Source organism: Vitis vinifera, chromosome 2 (assembly GCF_030704535.1).
Source record: "Vitis vinifera cultivar Pinot Noir 40024 chromosome 2, ASM3070453v1".
Taxonomy (NCBI): Eukaryota; Viridiplantae; Streptophyta; class Magnoliopsida; order Vitales; family Vitaceae; genus Vitis; species Vitis vinifera.
The window spans coordinates 1,257,142-1,277,725 of NC_081806.1; the positions used below are offsets into that span (position 1 = coordinate 1,257,142).

At 32.4% G+C, this 20,584-nt stretch overlaps 2 protein-coding genes across 2 annotated transcripts; both read left to right on the top strand.

The window, feature by feature from the left end:
* Window positions 1-188: 188 nt before the first annotated feature.
* Window positions 189-19,517, top strand: LOC100263310 (uncharacterized). The gene is made up of 15 exons (XM_010661003.3): window positions 189-389; window positions 1,918-2,077; window positions 2,179-2,290; window positions 2,365-2,447; window positions 3,175-3,238; window positions 3,348-3,465; window positions 3,779-3,933; window positions 5,926-5,977; window positions 15,686-15,751; window positions 16,380-16,511; window positions 17,713-17,750; window positions 17,860-17,910; window positions 18,079-18,246; window positions 18,320-18,432; window positions 19,196-19,517. The coding sequence occupies exons 1-15, from the start codon at window positions 197-199 to the stop codon at window positions 19,317-19,319; spliced, it is 1,629 nt and encodes a 542-aa protein (XP_010659305.2). The 5' UTR covers window positions 189-196; the 3' UTR covers window positions 19,320-19,517.
* Window positions 7,314-13,188, top strand: LOC100258173 (26S proteasome non-ATPase regulatory subunit 7 homolog A). The gene is made up of 11 exons (XM_002269632.5): window positions 7,314-7,530; window positions 8,219-8,491; window positions 8,848-8,940; window positions 9,023-9,104; window positions 9,448-9,544; window positions 9,697-9,772; window positions 9,922-9,980; window positions 10,132-10,254; window positions 11,757-11,814; window positions 11,908-11,993; window positions 12,821-13,188. The coding sequence occupies exons 2-11, from the start codon at window positions 8,305-8,307 to the stop codon at window positions 12,890-12,892; spliced, it is 933 nt and encodes a 310-aa protein (XP_002269668.1). The 5' UTR covers window positions 7,314-7,530; window positions 8,219-8,304; the 3' UTR covers window positions 12,893-13,188.
* Window positions 19,518-20,584: the final 1,067 nt, after the last annotated feature.

Below are 20,584 nucleotides of genomic sequence, written 5' to 3' on the forward strand. Positions count from 1 at the left end.
TATAATATAAAAATGCTTAATTTTATTAAAAATTACGTTCATGCCATCGTATCAAATATTTTGCCTTTTTAATAAATTATATACAAATTACGAATATTTGAAATAATAATAATAATTTTATTAATATTATAAAGAAATATGAAAATTTTATAAGCATAGTTTATAACCAGAGGGGTAAAACGGTCATTTTGATGCCATGCGAATAAAAAGTATAAACTTCATCACCAACCAGTCATATCATTGTGTTCATGGGGTCAAAGACTATTCAGGGAATACAAGGAACTCCTTCAGCTTTTCTTCCTTGAATCTCCATCTCTCTCACGTACGATTTTGCTCCCTTGCTATTTACAGTTGTTGTGTTGGAGTTATCATCCGTTTCTTCGCTACAGGTTCGTTGTGGATGCTTCAATTCAGATATTTTTATCCTAAGTTTTATTCTTATATAGGAGTTGTAGTGAATGAAATCCACCTTGTTTCCTAGATTTGTGGGTTCTGAATTTGTTTTCTCCAATCTTGTTGGGATGATAACTGATTTTGGTTTGTGGGTTTTTGTGGGGTTTGTGGCCTTTCATTAAATCAACTGATTTTTTTATTTTTTATTTTGGTTTTTGTTTTGGGTTTTTGGTTGCTTTTTTTGTTGTTTGTTTGGGAGGTTGCGTATGGGTTTTTAAGGGTTTTCGCAGAGAATCATGGGGTTGTTGCATTTTGAATTTGCTAGTTCTAAATTTTTGTCATGGGATTTATTTATTTATTTATTTTAGTTTGCGTTCTGATCCATACTATGGAAATTTAATTATTCAATTTAAAGTATTTGCTCATGAATGATGGGTTTTTCCCTTCTTGATTCTGGTTTTCAAGAAAAATGGTGAAGAGAAAGGAAAGCTGATACTGATGTTCTGTAAGATACTGCTTCATGCTACATTGTTACTCATTTAAGAACTGCTTCTTTTGGCAATTGGCCCCAAATTTCTTAATCCATCAGTATTACCGGGTTTAATCCCTTGCATTGACATTCTCTGCCATTTGGGTGAGAAGATTTTCCATTTTAAAGTTTCAGTTTGTGGATAAGTTCATTCCCATCTAGAAGTGTTTCTGATTAGTTTTTGTTTTATATCACTAGGTCATGTTATTGGGTTTCCTGAAGATACTTGCAGAATACTGATAGCATTCTTCTCTGCAAAAAAGCCTTATGTCTTGTAGAAAAATTTAATGCTTCATAGTCATTACAGAATGTTGTGGCAGCTCCTTTTTGCTCTATTTGGGACCTAATGTGTGATGCACTTCACAGGAAGAGAGTCCCTTTTGGGCTGGCATGGATCTTCTATCAAGAAGAGGAAAAAAGACTGGAAAGCTGCTCCTTTGTGTTTATTTTGGACCATTTGAAAAGAAAAAAATATGAGAGCTTTTGAAAATATTGAGAAACGGGACCAAGCTATCAAGCAATCCTTCGTGTATGTGTTTTGTGGGTGGGTTAGAGTGTACATAGGAGATAGCTCTTTATTGTTAGACTTCATTGATTGGTTGAGCTCTAGGTGAGGTGGCAGGGTTGTTTTGTGTTCATCTCTCAGTTTTGGTTTTTTCCTTCGTATTTTGTTAGGCACTTCTAGTATATTTTCTTTGGCAATCCAAAAATGGTCATTACAGAATGAACTGTCCTGTTAGATGGACAATCAGGGTTGTTAGCATGACAAAATTAATTTCTACTAATGCCTGTGGTAAAGGATAAAACTCACTTGCTTCTTGCTCTATTCCCTTTCTTCTAAACACTGATCGAAATTTGGAGAGATATTTATCTAGCTTTTATAAAAACTGATTCTATGATTTGGTAAATTAATTATTGTATGATGCACATTTATCTTATTAGTGTTTCAACAAATTATTGACAAGTTTCTCATTTTCATTATATTGTGATTTTAGGTTTGAACCTGCTTCTAGAAGTGAAAGTTAACTTCATGGATGATGGTCTTGGAAAGATAGAGGTTTTCCCCGATCATTTTCATGCTTCGATGCCCATTGCAGAGTCTGTTGAAAAGAAAAATCAATCTTTTTCTCATTCAAGAACTGATAACTCTTTTAGGTATTTATCCTTGGACAAGGGAAAAAAAAAAGAAAAAAAAGATGAACCGCATAACTTTGGGTTGATTTTCTGTTTTGTTTCTTTCTTCTGCATTAGTATAGTTCCCATAGTCGCTCGTGGGCTCGAAGAAAATTGAGAAGTGCTGCATCAATGTTGAACTTGTTTAGCCTACGGGGGTTGCCATGGGGATCAAGCAGTGATGATCAGGAAAAGGTTGATTGCATAGTTTCTATCAAGCAGGAAAATTCCTATTTTGTCTGACCATCGCAATGACTTTGGCTTTTCAGGTTGAGTTAACTGTTGCAGAATTAGAATCTCTTCGAACAGAACTTGCTAGTTTGGAAGAGAGAGAAGCTCACTTTAAAGCTCAGTAAGGGGGACTTGATTCTTTACTTTGATACTATGATTTACCGTTTCTCCTATTATACATTTTATGCATGTATCATTTTCTCATTCTTGTTTTTCTTATTCGATTATGTCATAGATCTCAGGGCAATATGAAAATAATGTTATGCTTGGGTTAACTAGTAAAATCAGAAGATTATCATTGATATATGCTAACATTAGGACCATGTTGTCTTACTTATTTGACATGGTCTATTTCTTTTTCTTTTTTATTGATCAAATTTGTCTATTCCTGTTCAAGTGTTTGTAAATCTTATCCAACGTTGAAATTTCTTGGCCTTGAAAGTCACATCCATGAAGCCTTCTATAAGTTGAGAATGTTCATATGAAATGTGGAATGGGTGCGAATTCTACTTTTCTAGCCCCTCAATTATTTTTCATTTTTTATTTCCTTGAGCTTTTCCACAAGGAAAGCCAACTCTAAACTCTTTAGAAAACCTAAATGAATGGAAAAAGTATTTAATACAAAATTCTTCAATTTTGTTTTACCTCTGCCAATTTAAAGACTATAAATGGGTTCCTGGTCACTTTGTGTATAGACCATGAAATCTGTTATACTCAAATCTGTTTTGGAATTTTTTGAACTTGCATTTGTGTGCATTTTTCACTGTGCATTGACCATGAGAATGCATTTTCAGATGACAAATTTCATTTTGTGCATGCCAGTGCTGAAATTCTCTTTTCCCACACAGGTTGGAACATGTTGATGAAATTTTGCGGTCCGCACGTCTATCTGGCTACTTGTACATTCGAACTGTACTGACCTCCTCTACCTCTCTTGCTCTCACTTAGTACTAGTTTTTGGATGCACTCTTTTACACGCATTACTAGCCAATTGATGGTTTTCTTGTATCTTTTCTTATAGAGGTGGGCAGCTTTACCAGGAGAACCTCCTCCCATTGATGATACTGAAGTTGACGACTGGCTTCCCCGCTTTGTTGTGCTTCATGGCTCATGTTTATTCTTCTATATGCTGTCTACAGGTAATAGATTTTTTATTTTAGGCTTCTCACATTTGATCCTTATTGTCATTGTTGGAATCTAGATTATGTCCATTAGTCAGCAGCCTTACAGTATTTGGAGGTGAAGGACCTTCTTTTACCAGGCCTTTTCCGTTAGGTAGAATCTCAATTTGGAGGTCTGCACCTCATGCAGAAAGGGATCTGTCTATCAAATTTATGATACTCTGTCCACACTCAGCCTTCCTGTTACATAAGGATTAAGGACATGCTAATACAAAACTGTATAAAATCGTTACAAAGTTGCTTGCTGATGAACTCAAAGAATGTCATGCAGATTTGAGTCCTCAGGACTCTACCCTACTTTCTGATGTTACTGAAGTCGGTCCTCTGCCAAACTTGACACGAGAAGACAAGGAGATTCGATATTGCTTTTATATCTTAACTTCTCATGGATTGCGATATGAGTGCTCAAGTGTTTCAAAAGTACAGGTATGTCCTATAATTTGATGTTTACTCAAAGTCCTCTAGAAAACCTTCTATAAATGGTTCTGTCCTCCCTTGAATCTCAAAATCCATAGCTGGCAACATAAATTTTTCAAAATATAGTTCACACATTAAAATGCACAGCATGGCTTTAGAGTGTTTATTCTGAAAGTGAGGACCCGTTTGGACACATTAAATGTGGACCTGTTTGGAAATGGTTCTTAAAAATAGTTTTTTGTTTGGTTGACTTTTGTTAGAAAATGGTTTTTTTTTTTAGAATTTGCTCTAAAAATGGATTTTTCATGGAACAAATTAGAGGTATTTTTAGCATTTTTTCGTAGAACTTTTTGAACAACAACTGAAAAAATTGAGCATATTCTTGGAAGTTTTGCATTGTACATAAGTATATAGTACCTTTCATGGAAAATAAGCCGAGAAAATTATTTTTTATATTTGAGCCCCTGAAAAGAATTCTGTTACTAAAAACAATTAAGAACTGTTTTTCAGACTTGTTCTTAAAAAATGTTTTTTAAATACAGTTTTCACAAATGTTGCCAAACGAGTCCTTATAGTTTCTTAGTAAGCGAACGGGTGAAGAAGGTGATTGAGCTTTGGTAGGGACTTGAACCAAATCCGGGTGACTGCCTCCTGCAACAGCTAAGCTGACTGATAATTTTACATTCTATATTTATAACCTTTGGCCTTTTCATGCTGAATAATAACTGGGGGTTTGAGTTTGAATGTTATCTAATTAGGCTACACGTGTCTGACAATGCACAAGCCCTTCATTTTTGTTTTGTTGCCATTTGATTCGTACCATGACAGTACAAAATTGAGCCTTTGGTTTCATCTATTCTGTAAACCATTCTAGTAGATTAAGATTGTGTTTGACAATAATTATAGGAAGTGTTTCTATCATTTTTAATACTTGAAAAATAAAAATTTTCAAGTATTACAAATGTTGGAAACACTTCTTAGAATCACTACCAAATGTACTCTAAACCATTACCAGAATCCATAAAACTTATTTGGGAGTTGGTTTCTATGACCTTGAGAAATTATTTCAAAATCTTTTATATGGAATCTGAGAGGACCTATTTGCTAACATTTTGTAAAACAATTCTAAAAAATTAGGGATTATTTGGTAACTGTTCTTGAAAATTGTTTTTGAACGTTGAACAAACTTTCCTTATAAAACATTTTTTGAGAATTTTTTTCTAAAAACAGGTTATTTTTTATAATAATTTGAGGTGTTTCTAGTTGTTTTTTGTAAAGTATTCTGACCAACAATTGAAAAGATTAAAAACACTTTGTTAACTTTTGTATTGTACATAACTATATAGTATTAACTATATAGTATTAGAGTCTGTTTGGTAGTGATTATAGAAAGTGTTTCTAACATTTTTAACATTTGAAAATATTTATCATTTAAGTGTTAAAAAAGTTAAAAACGTTTCTTTGAATCACTACTAAACACACTCTTAGTAACTTTAAGGAAAAAGAAGTTGAGAAAACTGTTTTTTACATTTGAGAATTGTTTTCAAAAAGGTTATAAAAAATACCTATAGTTTTCAAAACAATCCTTCAAAGCTATCATAGGTTATTTTCAAGGATAAAATTCTATTTATAAACTCAAATATAAAAATTGTTTTATATGTTTTCAATTGTTTCTTGGAACACTAGCACTTCAACTTTGTTCTGAAAAACCCTCTTTTTTCTATAACAAAATTTTCAAAAAATTGCTTTTAATTCAAAACCTCTCAAGCTTGTTTTTTAAGTTGGAAAACCGTATCCTGTTTTCAACTACAAAAAAGGAAAGTGTTTTTAATAAGAGTTTGCAAGCAGCCTGAAGCTCTTGAAATAGTTGTGTTGTAGCCTGAGACAATACAAAAAAGAAACATCCACTCAATAACAATTCCTCTTCATTTTGTATTTCTGTTCATTGGCTTCTTAGGTTTTGTGATTGATGGTAAAAGTCCTGATTTCTTCTTTTCTCAGGTGGACTCTTGGCTGACGGCATTAAGACTCGACTGCAAAATCGAACCCGAACCCAAACCCGAACCCGAGAACATAGCCCCTCAATAATTTAAGTAGCATGTAACATTATCTATACTTACCAGCAAGCTGTACATAGCCTTGAAGGTCAAGAACTGAACCTTGCATTTAGCCCCACATTAAATCTGATAGACTATTTGTTCATTTTGTTTCTGTACATAACCTGGCAGCATTGTAATTGAATAGCAATAAATCTTGCCTTTCTGATTTTCCGTGTTACAATCGTTATCAGACCTTTTACAGTGCGACGAACGACTTAATTCGAATGCTTTCTGATTTTAGCTTTATCCGCAGCGAAAGTTACAATTTTTAAAGGATAATAATATTCATGTTGTAAAATTTTCATTAAATATTAAAAAAAAATTAAAATAATATTTTTTAACTTTTGTAAACTCTTTTTTTTTTTTAAAAAAAAAAAAAAACTGGCTTTTAGAAATTGAATATGGCTTAAAAACAAGTATGCTAACCATCAATTTTTTTTAAAGGTATCCAAACATGATTTCTGTCAAATTTTTTTGAAGGGTTTTAGATTTGCTTTTTTAAAAATAACTTTTATATGTTGTGTTTTTATTTTTAGTCATTCTTTATATTTGTACAATTATTTTTTAAAACATTCATTATGAAATAAGAAATATTGTCATGTTTTTTATTTTGTAAAACAAAAAATTGTTTTGGAAAACGATTATTAAATAAAACTTTAATATCATTTGGTTTTTAAAAAATAAAAAATTGCTTATTTTAGCATGCGAGCAATTATAATAAATAAAAAAAAAAACATATTCTACTTTAAAATCATTTCAATACCAAAATAAGAAAAATATTGTTCTTGATTCAAAATTGCTTCACAAGTCATGGTTAATAATATTTTGAATTAACAACTCTTTTAAAATTATTTCTTAGTTTCACTTTAAAGAAAAAGTTTTTAGTTCCAATAAAAGGTTATTATGGAAATCTTTTACCATAAAACGAAAATAAGGAGAAAAAAAAATAGAAAAATGGTTAAATAATTTTGAAAAAAATATAAATTTTCAACTAATTTTAAATATTTATTTTATTTTTTTCATGTTAATCATATTTTTTTTTAAATTAAAAAAATTTAAGTGGTATGTCGTTTTCTTAATTTAATAAAAAAAATAAAAATATTTGATTTTTTCTATTTAATTCATTTTATATACACCATAAAAGAGGAGAAGTAGTGAAGAATAAGTAAAAGTGAAATTTAAAGAAATGTCAAGTTTAACTTTTTGTGTATAATTTTTTGTTTTTAATTTAACTCTAATATGAAAATAAAATTTTATAAAGTTTTAAGTAATTTCTATTCTTTGTATGTGAATTTTAGGTTGTTTTATAAATTTAATTTTCTGTACCGTTGTCGGCAACTTCCTCTGTTATCGACGTCGGACTCGAAGCCCCAAGTACAATGCTGAAAGTTCTTTTTTGCGTCTTCCTTTAAACGCGCGTGTTCGAAAACCTAACCCTAGCTTGTTCGAAGGTCTCTTCTCCATTCGCTTTCTCGTATCGGTTTCTATCCATTTTTTCCGTGAAGCGGTGAGTTCTTTTCTGGATCTGGAATGTTTTGCTTTTGCTTTCGTTTTTGTTTCTAAGAAAGTGCATCTGAGTTGATTTTGTCTAAAATCTCTGGCTAATTTTGTTTGCTTTACGCGTGCTAAGGAAATTGAAGTAGAAATATGTTGAGGAAAAAAGAGAGAGAGGAGAGAAAAATATTTGTGTTTAGAACGGTTTGATCATGATAGTTATTTTGTAAAATTCATTTTGCATGTTTTTATGTGGAATTGGTTTTCCCATTTAGTGTTTAGTGGCCTTTGAATTCGATTATTTTGTTTGCTCTCAATATTTTCTTGAGAATGCTGTTTGGTTGTGGCATAATTCTAATAGCCCTCGAGAATCCAATTTTGAGACGTGAAAGGGTTGTTGAATTTACTGTTAATATCAAACCATGTATGTCACTACTCTGGCTATAAATTTGTAGAAGAAGGTTCTTTCAGAGATTTCTTCTTTTTTTGGCTAGCAATTTTGCTTCAATTCTCAGATAAGAGGCTCTTTAAACAAAATCATTTTGTGCTCAGTTTTTTCCTTCTTGCAAATAATAGTTCCAGTGCTCTGCTGAGTTGCTTGATAGTTCTAGTCAGTATGTGCAAATTTCCTATTCCACTACATTACATTCTTTTGTACACTGCTATGCGTTTGTTAATTTGGTGTTGGTCTTGGTGAAAAGCATGAGAGCTTTTGAAAGAGGAGGAGAAGAAAGAGAGACATAAGAATTGGGCGTCAACAAATCTCCACTGTTAATTCAGAACACTGATGGACGTGATCAAGACACAACAGATATCATCAAGGCCGATTGAGAAGGTAATAGTCCATCCTCTGGTGCTTCTGAGCATTGTTGACAACTACAATCGAGTTGCTAAAGACACTCATAAACGAGTCATTGGAGTTCTACTTGGTAGTTCTTTCAAAGGAACTGTTGATGTGACTAACAGTTATGCAGGTATAATCCTAAATCTTCAGCTGCCCTTATTTATTCTGTTTAGATCTGACATTGTATAATCCCTTTGGTTGCTCAGAAAATGTATGAAAATAAAAGAAGTGGAGATTTTTATTATGTAGCAGAGAATTGTTGAGTGCATTATATACTTGTTTGTCTTCATTTCATGATTTTCTTATTTTATTTTTAATTTGGAACCACAGCCACAGAAAGGTATATTTATGATTTTCCTTTCTATTCTTTGGGTTTCTTGAGTATCAAACAGATTAGGGTTTATAATACTGGCATTGTTAAGAGGGGACAAAAAAAATTGTCAATTCTTATGGCTTTTGCTAAATGGTAGAGTGCTGTGTTTGCAGTGCCCTTTGAAGAAGATGACAAGGACCCAAGTATATGTTTTCTTGACCACAACTACCACGAATCAATGTTTTCCATGTTCAAGAGAATAAATGGTATTATTGGTTGTAAGTGATGAGGTATCTTTTACAATTTTTATGGACAATGTTTTATGGGAATTTACAATAATTGTTTCAGCCAAGGAGCATGTTGTTGGTTGGTATAGCACAGGACCAAAACTGCGGGAGAATGATCTAGATATTCACAGACTATTCCATGAGTGAGCTCATTAATTTTTATTCTTATAAATGATGTGTTAATGAAACTTAATCTTATTCTGGAAAAAACTGTTTTTCAACTGATATGTTTGTGAAGCTTCATCTTATTCTAGAGAAACATTGTTTCAATTTATGTGTTAGTGAAACTATATCTTCTTCTTGAGAAGCATTATTGGGATTTATAAGTTAATGAATAAATAATCATCTGTAAAAAAGATAAAATTGAATAAACGATTGCATGAACTCAGATCAATTAAATACTGGCATTTTTAATGCTTTGGTCTAATGAATTGGTTTCCCTTTCTTCTGGTCTGTATGATTGGTCTGTTCTCCGTAATATTGCAGGTATGTCCCCAATCCTGTTTTGGTCATAATTGATGTCCAACCAAAAGAGCTAGGAATTCCCACGAAGGCTTACTATGCTGTTGAGGAGGTGAAAGAGGTACAACTAAGAATATCATAATGTTTTTTCATTTAGCTGGTGCATGATTGATCAGTTACATCATACCAAGCTTGAATATGGCCAGTTTACTGTTTAAGAAGCTCCACTGATATTACTTAGTGGTTTACTCTAATGCTTGCTTATGGTTACAGAATGCCACTCAGAAAAGCCAGAAAGTTTTTGTCCACATACCTTCTGAAATTGCTGCTCATGAAGTTGAGGAAATTGGTATGTCAAGCTGAAAAACTACTTATTTTCCTCTTAGAAGTGTTCCTTTCCCTTTTCCTATTCTGAACTCAAAGACACAATTGAATTTATATATGGATTGTTTAACTTTGAATCTTTAATGATAAACTTCCTACATCACCTGCCAATAGGAGTGGAGCACTTGCTAAGGGATGTGAAGGATACAACCATTAGCACTCTTGCAACTGAGGTCCTGTCTGTTTGAAGTTTCTTATTTTAATTTGTTGACAATTTTTTATTGATAATAGAAATAGCTGAAAGTTGAAGCTTGTTTCATGAGTGTCACAACTATATGAAGAAAAGGGAAGCAACGATCACTATTTCTCTTTTGTCCCATACAGGTCACTGGAAAACTAGCAGCCTTGAAGGGTTTGGATGCACGACTACGAGAAATACGTGGTTATCTTGATGTTGTGGTTGATGAGAAGCTTCCCCTAAATCATGAGATTCTTTACCATCTACAGGTAGAGTTTGCTTCATTTTCTTTTGCACATTTGTGTCCCTTCTGATGCCCCTAGTTTTCTGCTTTAGAGCTCCCTTGATCATGTATCTTGCTTTCTCAGTATGGTATATGCCTGCCACTTATGTTGTGTATGCTTCCCTTTCGCCTTTGCATGTGAGTGTATATTTTTCTGGAAGCAATTGGGCTGTTTTTTCCTTTTCCCTCCCTTCCTGGGGGTGGTTTGTGTAGTTTGGGTTTTGGGAAAGAGGGAGTTTAGAAGCACAAATTGAGTGTTTAATTTAATTTTTTTTTCTCCTTTTTGATTGAAAGCTCACAATACTGCATTGGTAATTTAGAAGCATTTCCTAAGCATTAACATCCTCTCCAATTGGTCTAAATAGGATCCCTTGCTCCTACAGTTCTACATAGATTGTACTCTTTCTGGAAGAGATTATGTGTGGTCTCATATTTCTTTTCATTATTTTTAGTTTTTTTTTTTTAAACAAAGGCCTAGTGATTTATTTGTGTGGAAGGGTGGATTGGAAGGTGTCCTCGATACTTTTAAGTAAATGAGGATATCAAAGAAAAGCTACACTGCTTTTTCTTTTCCATTTTTTTGGGAGTTCTTTTTTTTTTTTTGTGTAAATTATAGAGGAAGATGTATTTTAGTTTATTATGTGTTTCCATAAGGTGTAAAACAATGATAAACCTATGTACCATGTTTTCTTTTTTATCATGTCAAATTACACCACCATGTTTCCATATCCTTTTGTTTTTTTTTGCATTTTTGCATTTTTCTTTTTAGGTTGTGTTAGACTCAGCAGCTAGCATGTATATTAGATGTAGATTTTGAACTAACTCTTGGAGCAGCTCACTTTGTTTAGAGGTTTCCATCTTAGACAACTTGAGTACAAGTATGATGGAGTACCTCTAATCTTATGGTGGAGAGATCATTCAATGACACTCCTTTCTTGTGTGGCTCATGGTTGAAGAGGGTCTAGGAGGGATGAGGATTTTGGATCTGGGTGAGTTTTGGGCAATTTTTGTTTTTCTTGGAAGTCCATATTGGCAAAGTAGAAAGCTTACTTTTCCATTGCATTTGGTTGGGAATCCCTGATGTGGTTTTGTGAGGAGATCTCCTTTTCTCTCTCTTTCTCTCTCTTCCCTTGTATACAAGCACAAGTAATACAAGCCTAGTTTCTTTTTTTTTTTCTATATGACACATGGGCTCTCCTCTGTGTGCGTGTGTATGTGTAAATCTTTCTATTACTTAATGCAAAGTATAGTTTCTTGTCACCAAAAAAAGAAAATGTTACGCTTCGAATGTGTTCAATGATAATTTTACACAATTTCTTAAGAAAATGCTTTGTTTATGTAAATCAATACCATAATAAACTAAAGGTTGTGATTAGTCTTGGACAATGGTAATTGTATATTGCTTCTTACATGTGCTTGTGTTTTTTCTTCCTACCTTGTCCTTTCATGTTCTTCTATCCAATGTTTTCATTTTCTTCAAAATTGTAGGATGTATTCAACTTGCTTCCAAATCTCAATGTAGCCGAGTTAATCAAGGCTTTTGCAGGTAGGCCAAAGATAGTATATTCTGCCTTCTGTATCTTGAGCATGTTGGCTAACCTTTCAGTTCTCTGATCTATATGTGCCCGTTTCTCTGCAGTGAAAACAAATGATATGATGTTGGTTATTTATCTTTCATCTCTCACCCGAAGCGTTATAGCGCTCCACAACTTGATCAATAACAAGGTAATATACCCTCCTTGAACAAAGAAGTATTTTCATGCTTGAGTGGCATATTGGCCTGTAGTTATCTGACTTTAAGTTGGATATCTAAATCAATGTTATCAGAATTTATGATGTCGGTTCCAATACCTAAGTTGTTTCTTAGGCTTAGTCACTAGCATTTTGGAAGGAAAAATGTGAGGTTAATACCACCTTACTACCATGAACACCCGAATGATGTGATGGTCAAACTTGAAATTTGTTAGGGATATTATCATTTCATACAATAGCTGACACTTAATCCATTTTGCATGAACTTGCCATTGAATTTATGGAACACATTGCCTCAAGTTGTAACTGTGGGCGTTTTATGTTTGGTTCTCAAAAAATTTGAAGGAAAATGCCAAAAAAAAAATAAAAAAATAGGGAGGAAAACTAGAAGAAAAATAAAATATAAACTTAAAAGTGAATAAATTGTTTTTATATATTACTTTAAAGTCATTTTACTTATTTTAACTTTTTTATATAAATATTAAACAATTTGAAAATGTACAAGTTTTTAAGTAATTTTAATTATATTTAATTTTTTATGGGAATCTCAAATATGAGAAAGTCATTTTCCTTGATATTTTCTTTTTCTTTCTTTAATACTTTCTGTGACCAAACATAGTCTTGGCATTTTTTCTTCTTTTCTTAATACTTTCCGAGAACCAAACATAATCCTAAAGTTTTCATATTATTTTGTCATGGTTTTGTAGTTTGGTATTTTCCCCGTTATGTAATATATGTTTTGATGCTTTTTTATTTTTATTTTTTTAGATCATTTTTACACACTCAAATTTTGTTTTCAGATGCTTAACAAAGAACATGAGAAAGCAGAGGATGCAAAGCCAGCAGCCGTCCCAGCCATTGCTGGAAGCTGAACATGACCTTTTCGGTGGTCTCTAGAGTTCCAGCCACGAGAGAGACTTTCGGTAGTGGAGGGAACCAGTTTTAAATGTGACTGCTGAGGTTCTGAGTCTTGAGAATCTTTTGTGTTCTCCTGTTTGGAAAAAGAGGGCAGAGCTCTAAACTTGATATTTATCATCCCAGTTGGTTCCTATTTTACGTTATATCTCAGATTGTCAGTTGGTATATAATATGTTACTATTCATCCAGCATCTGAACTCAGATAGATGCAATTTCAAAATACAGTTGGCAAGCAAACAATTGAACTGCATTGTAACGGTATTTGTTTTCCCCTTTTTTCACTTCTAATTTCTAAACATAAAAGTTAAAAAACTATCTCCTAAACGGTTTTAATTTTAAATTCTAACTTCAACTTCTGAAATTTCTTTTGTAAATAAGTGGTTTAGAGTGCGTTCGGGAGTTATTCTATAAAGCGTGTCTAATATTTTTAACACTTAAATGATGAAAATTTTTAAGTATTAAAAATATTAAAAGTGTTTTATAGATTCATTACTAAATAGACTTTTAGTTTAGATACGATTTGTAAATTTAAATTAATTTAAATTCAACATATTTTTCACATGTTCGAATCGATTATAATCAAATATGGATCAAACTCGAAGATAATTTGTTTAATAAATAAGTATTATTTTGGTTTATTTGTAGAACATGAATTTGATTCAAATCACTCTATTTAGTGATTGTGTTTATTAATTTGCTTATGATTGTGAGTTATCTTACTCATATTTTGATTCATTTAAAATTTATAAATAGATTAATTGAGTTAGAAATATTTCAAGTTGGAAGATTAATTATATCCATTTGAAAAATGCTTAACTTGACCTTATCATTAATTTGGTTAAGTGGTGTATTGCGTCTTGAATAATTAAATCATATTTTGATTTATATTTTCTAGCTCGATTATTTTTCATGTCATATTTGGATTAACTTACTTTGTCGAGTAAATTGACATGACATGAACACGATTGATCAATTCAAGTTAATACCCCTAAATTAAGCAACTTTAAACCTCCATCTCCATTTAGTTTAATTTTATTTTGAGATTGTTTTCTTTGGTTAATGGGCAAAAACCATTTTCCACATACAAAAAGGAATTTGGGCTTAAATGACGCATAGTCATTAAAATGTCACTTTTGAAGCAAATATTCAAAATGCTCAATTATTATTATATACCTTATCTTTTATATATATTGTTTAAATTTGCTAGAAATAGCATTTTGAAAATAGAATTTTGATGTAAATTTAGAAATTGTATCTTGTGGGCACTAGAAGCTGGCATCCAGCCAAATAGTCTCACCTGAATGGATCATCCATCCAACATAGTACCTGCCCATAACTCATTAACTAAATAATACACACCTAATCACTAATATCATAAATGCAATCATAACCCATTTGGTGCAAGGCAGACAATCGTTGTAGCATACAAATAATTGATCATTATTGACAACCAATAATTAAGCGTTACACATTAAAATTATAGTAAATGATAATCGTAGAGACACAAGCGACGTTATAGACCACCCACTATGAAAACACATTAAGAAAATGTATGCATTTTAACTCATACAAAAACTCGATTAAAAATTCCCCAAAACTAACTTAGTTATCGCCTTATCGGAGGGGTTTGATTAGACAAACATCCAAACACACCTTTTTTAAAAGTTCAACAAGCAGCTGAGTAGAAGAAGTTTGAGCCTTGGTTCTACAAGATGCCCATGGGTTACCATTTATTAGAAAAGAAGACCAGTTTGAGCCAAAATTCCACAAATACAGATAGTTAGGAGGTTACATGTCAAAAAAGCATATGAATTTTTCTTTTGGGGATGAACCCCATCATGTTTTTTCACGTCGGGGGACTTCACAAGGTAGAGTGATCTAACCAACAAGAAAGATATCCTAGCAAAAGTGAGAACATATGCTCAAGTCTCTATCAAGTAATGAACAAGTGCTCCAAGCCTTTCCCTATTCACTCCCCTTTATTAGCAAAAAGATAAAAAGAAAAGTTGATGCCTTCCCCCTATTAGAAATAGGCAAATGGCCATTTTAAAAGGATTGAAGGTAACGTTGGAGAAATTTTAGCGGCCCATCTCAGAAGGTTAGCTCAAGAAGCACGCTAACTTTTTTTCAACTTTTTTTTCTTAATTTTTCCCTCATTTAGGCGTGTCCCAATTATGTTTGGATCCTGAAAAATGTCTTAAAGGAAATAAGAAACTTAAAATCTTCAGTGAAACATATGAGAAAGGGGGAATGACAAAAAAAATTGCCAAATGTCTCCCAACAGACTTACCATTCAGCAATCAAATAGGATCGTTGATTTGACTCGTTTGTCATTAGACTCGTGACTCATCATCTTCCAATATAAATCTTCCTTTTTAATAATTAATTAAAATCATAGAAGGGAAAAGTGTAGAATAATGAAAGCATCGATGGCCTACTATTTAACGTGAACAGAACACGTGTCAATATCAGAGAGGTTATCTGATTTTACTGGTGATCTCTTGACGGGATGGGTTCGATCAAAACCGTTAGGTTGTTTGACGGACGAGATCGTGCTTGCTTGGTTAGGGTTTGACCATCTCAAAAATCTCGCTTGCTAACCTTTTCACCAATCTCATGAAGATAACATATATCATATACTTCTTATCACTCTTCCTCAGACCACAACACTCGTAGCTTCCCTTCCTCCGCTTTCTGTTTGTTTCCCGAGAGACAGTTTCAGCTACCGGAGATGAGCTCTCAGATCTGCAGGTCGGCTTCCAGGGCTGCTAGGTCTCTGCTTTCGGCTTCGAAGAGCTCGAATCTCTTGGCTGGTGAGTTCGCAGTTTTGCTCATTTTCTCACTCTTATTGACTGTCTACGTTTTAATTTACGTGATAATTGGGGTGCGTTTGGACGACGGAAAGTTTGTAGGAAAATGTGCGGGAAGGAAAAGTGAGGAAAATAAATCATACGTTTACACTGTTTTTGTTACGTCCTTCTCTTACTTTATTTCTCCTTTTTCCCTTCTATACATAATTTGAAAGTGTATAAATCTCTAAATAAGTTTTATTATATATGATTTTCTTTTGCTATAAATTACTACTTTAGCACTTTCCATGATCCAAAGGGAGCCTAGTTTTCTCGATGCACTGTTGACTGGAATGTTTAGTCAACGTTGGAGCTCGGTCGTAGATCTTGAGATCATGCTGCGAATCTGTTTGTTTTGATGGAGAATATTTCTATAACAATTGTTGAGCCAATAAAAATTTCGGATTGTAAGACGTTCTCCTTTTTTCAAAGAGAGGAATTCCTTTTTTTCCCTCTGAACAATTTTACGGAATCGGGACCAGCGGAACTTTTGTTTTCTGATTCTGTAATGTGGTTGAAAGATTGACATTGATTTGATGTTATTTACTTTTTGTTCATTTTTGTTTTAATTGTATTGGTTTGTGAATTGCAGAAGGGCGAGCTGTAGCAGCAGTGGCAGCACTTTCATCTAGAGGAAAACCATTTCTATCATCATTTGGGAATGCTGGTTCGGGAAATGCATACAGGGGATGGCTTTCAAGTGTCCTTGCCCTTCCTGCAGCAGGTGCGTAACGCAAAATTCTACTTTCTACTTTTCCCTTCCTAGCTTTTTCTACTGGGATGTTGTATGTATTTTCCAATTTGACTCTCTGGCAATATGCCTTTACAGATGAAATTACAACAAGAACACAAGTTTTTCTCCATCTGAATGAGAAGATTAAGTTCATATCTTCGCATGTGTATGCTCATTTGTCTTAGTAATAATAAAACCAGATAATTTCCCTTTTAAGATTTGTTTTTGTTCTGAAACTGTTTGCAAGTTTGTTATATATTTGCATATTGACTGCTAGAGATTCCAGCGCTTATTCTGGGAGTTGGGTAAAGAATTATTTGGAATAACAAGCTAGGTTTCTTCTAGTTTACCTTGCTATAGTAAGTTTAAATTCCTCATTTTTATTTTTATTTTTATTTTGTTTTTATGTGACTTTGCTTAATGCATGAAGTAGGAAATGGGTTTAATTTTTGTAATCCATAAACCTGCTTGATTTCTTTACAATTAGCTTCACAAGATGGGTTGGGAATTTTCTTAAAATGCAGGTTTGTTAGGTTTGAATATTTGTTTATATGAAATGTGTTTTAACTGGTTATTTTCTCTACTAGTCACTTCACAAGTTGTATCCAAATAATTAAATTTCTCCAAGGTGGGAAAATGTGAAAGGTCTGGGCTTGGGTATGTGATCATGAATTGGAATGAGAGTGGAGAGGGGCCTTGTCCTTTGTTGAAAGCATTGTGGCATCCAGGACCTCTTCTACAGCAATGATACCATGCCTAGTCATGGTGCTGGGATGAAATTATAGGTTTGGAGGTTTATTGTAGACTTGAATTCTTTCCCAAATTTCCCCAACATTATGTCTGAATTATTTCCAAAATGTAGGCATCTGTCAGCTGCCATCATATTTTTTGCAATTATCAAGTAACATACTGATCCTTAACAGTATTTGTGTATTTGTATCCTCGATCTCTGACTTCCCTCTACTATTAGCTATTTCACAAATAAATTTTTGTTCAAACATTTGCAGATTTTCTTAGTTGTTCATAGGAACAATCAAATGTCTTATATTTAATCTATAGACTAGAAAAATAACTTAAGATGAGGAGAGTATCTTTATGATATTTTTTAACTGAATGATTGTATGGCACTGAATTTTGCCTTCTATCTCTGAATTCTCACTTCTCCTTGATAACTTTTCTTTTATGATTGTAGCCTACATGATGCAGGAGCAGGAGTTGCATGCAACAGAGGTACTCTTTTCATTTTGATTCTACATTTCATCTCAATGTCCACATTGTCTTTCTTGGTTTCCTTTTGTTCATTTGGTAACAATTTATGCATCTTTTGTTCTTCTTTCAGATGGAGCGCACTTTCATTGCAATCAAGCCTGATGGAGTCCAGAGAGGGCTGGTAAGATAACAACCAGACTTGTGCTTCTTATCCTTGAGCATCCACCATGGCTGGCAGCTTGTTGAACATAGATTGCTCAAATTTATCAAAGAATCATGATTTTTTTCTTATTTCCTTGATATTAAGGTGGTTAATCTTCTGATATTGTTTGTTTCTATGCATTCTTAGATTGCAGAAATCTTATCACGGTTTGAGCGAAAGGGATTTAAACTCGTGGCTATTAAAATAGTGGTTCCCTCAAAGGACTTTGCCCAGAAGCATTATCATGATCTCAAGGAAAGACCTTTCTTCAATGGTCTGTGCGACTTCCTCAGCTCTGGCCCTGTTGTTGCAATGGTTAGAAGAACTCAAACTCTCGTCTCCTTGTTTCACATCAATTTGTGACTTACTTATACTTTGACTCCTACAGGTCTGGGAAGGCGAGGGTGTGATAAAATATGGCCGAAAACTAATTGGAGCAACGGATCCACAGAAATCTGAGCCAGGAACTATCAGAGGTGACCTAGCTGTTGTTGTAGGAAGGTACACTTCACATCCTGATAAGCTTTTATCCTTGCTCATTGCTTCCCCCTATTTTCAGATGTTGGGTTCCCAAAAATGTGAGGGAAAGAAAATAGAGCAAAAAGTAGAAGAAAAAAAAATGTAAATGCTACTTGAAACTCATTTAATTCAATTTAAATCTTCTACTTAAATATTAAATAATTTAGAATAGTATAATAGAAAATAGAAGGGCTTTTTGAAAATATTGAGTTAGTAGATTAAGAGCTTAAGTTCTTTTTTCCTTTTTTTGTATTAACTTTTTAGAGTGTACCAAAGGGGGTATGGGGTTGGTCCTTGTCCATGATTGATTTTATTATTGGTCAGGCCACCGGTAAGGGGAGGGTTCCTTTTTTTTCTCTCTTTCTTTTTAGGAGGGTGTCTTTTTCTTTTCTCTTTTTGTTTTTGGTTTTTCATTTTTCATTTTTTGCTTCCAAGGGCATTTGTATACTCTCTATGTACTTTGTGTGTCCTTCTTTGACACCTATTAATTTAGAACTCTTTTACCTATATTAAAAAAATTGTATAAATTTCTAAGTTAATTATATTTGATTTATTTCTGATTTTTTTAATAATAAAACCAAATATTATAAAATTATTTTTCTTAATATTTTTTTCTTTCCTTGGTATTTTCTTGGTTCAGTACTTTCTTGGAGCTAAACATACTGTTCAAGTTCTTTGCAATGTTTGCTTGCTTTGATGGTTTTGTGTTCTCTAATCAGTCCTTGGTTATTGTTTTGCCATGTAGAAATATCATCCATGGGAGCGATGGCCCAGAGACTGCAAAGGATGAAATTAACTTATGGTTTAAACCAGAGGAGTTGGTTAATTACAGTAGCAATGCAGAGAAATGGATCTATGGAGTCAACTGAGTTTTTAGAGGCCCCATACGAGGAGCTGGGGTTGAAATTAGAGGCTTAATCAAATCATCGGAATAAAAATTGTTTTTGGTCGAGGCTCTGGATGAGAAAATATCACATTGCCTCAAACAATTGCGACCAAATAATCTATTATTTAACCTCCTTGTCACAAACTCCAATCAATAATTTATGTGGCATCTTCCTTCTAAATTTTGGAGATTTTTTTTCTAGCATATCATCTTTCATTATTACTTGGAAGTTCTCGACTTTGGCCCTTTTTGATTTTTGTTTATTTATTCGAGAGATTTTAGATATTCAAACCCTTCTTTGGATGGGCTCACTAAAGGGGTTATGCTAAGCAACTACTTCCTATTTTCCAATGTGGCTTCTATTTTTTCATTATTTTTTTGTTTTTCAAGTTAGAAATTTGTTACCAAACAAGATCTAATGCTCAGCATCCATATTTACCTATTTATTAAACCAAAAACATTGTTACTATATAAATACCGAAAAATCGTATAAATTTACTAAATTTGTTATCAAAATATCATTAAAATATTTTTTTCCTTTTTATTATATATTAATATACTATATTTTTATGTTTTATTTATAAAATTATAATTATAAAAAATATTTAATATTATAAAAAATAAAGATAAAAATTAGAAAGTAAAGAAAAATTAATGCGTAACTTTTCTCATTTAAAAAAAAACTAAATATTTTTATCTAACAAAAAAATATAAAAAATAAAAAATAAATAATTTAAAGTCCGAAAATGGATTACTTTTAGTAAAAAATGTAAAAAAAACAAACACCAACTTGTACACAAAATATATATTCTAAAATTTTTATTTTTTAATTTTTAATTCATTGATCCTTTTCAACAAAATGTTATAAAATAAATATTATTTTGGAAGCTTCTTAACATCAATGAAACAAACTTTCATATTACACAGAGTTAGAGCTAATGCCTGTGAGTAATCAATGTAATATCCTTATACAACTATTATTCACTTTATAAGAAGCTTAAACTATTATCTGTAGGACGTTTATAATGAGAAATAATTAAATACATTATGAATATTTTAAGAATATTTATAAATGTATATTGCATTGATGAAAAATAGTTGAGAAAATTATTAAATTTTTTTTTTTAAATAAATTTTTATTTTAAAAATCTTTTTATAAAATTATTATTGAACATTCATATGTTTTTATTTCCTTAAATTTAATATCCTCGTTTCTTATTGTTATTGGTTGCTTTCTCCAAAGGTTTG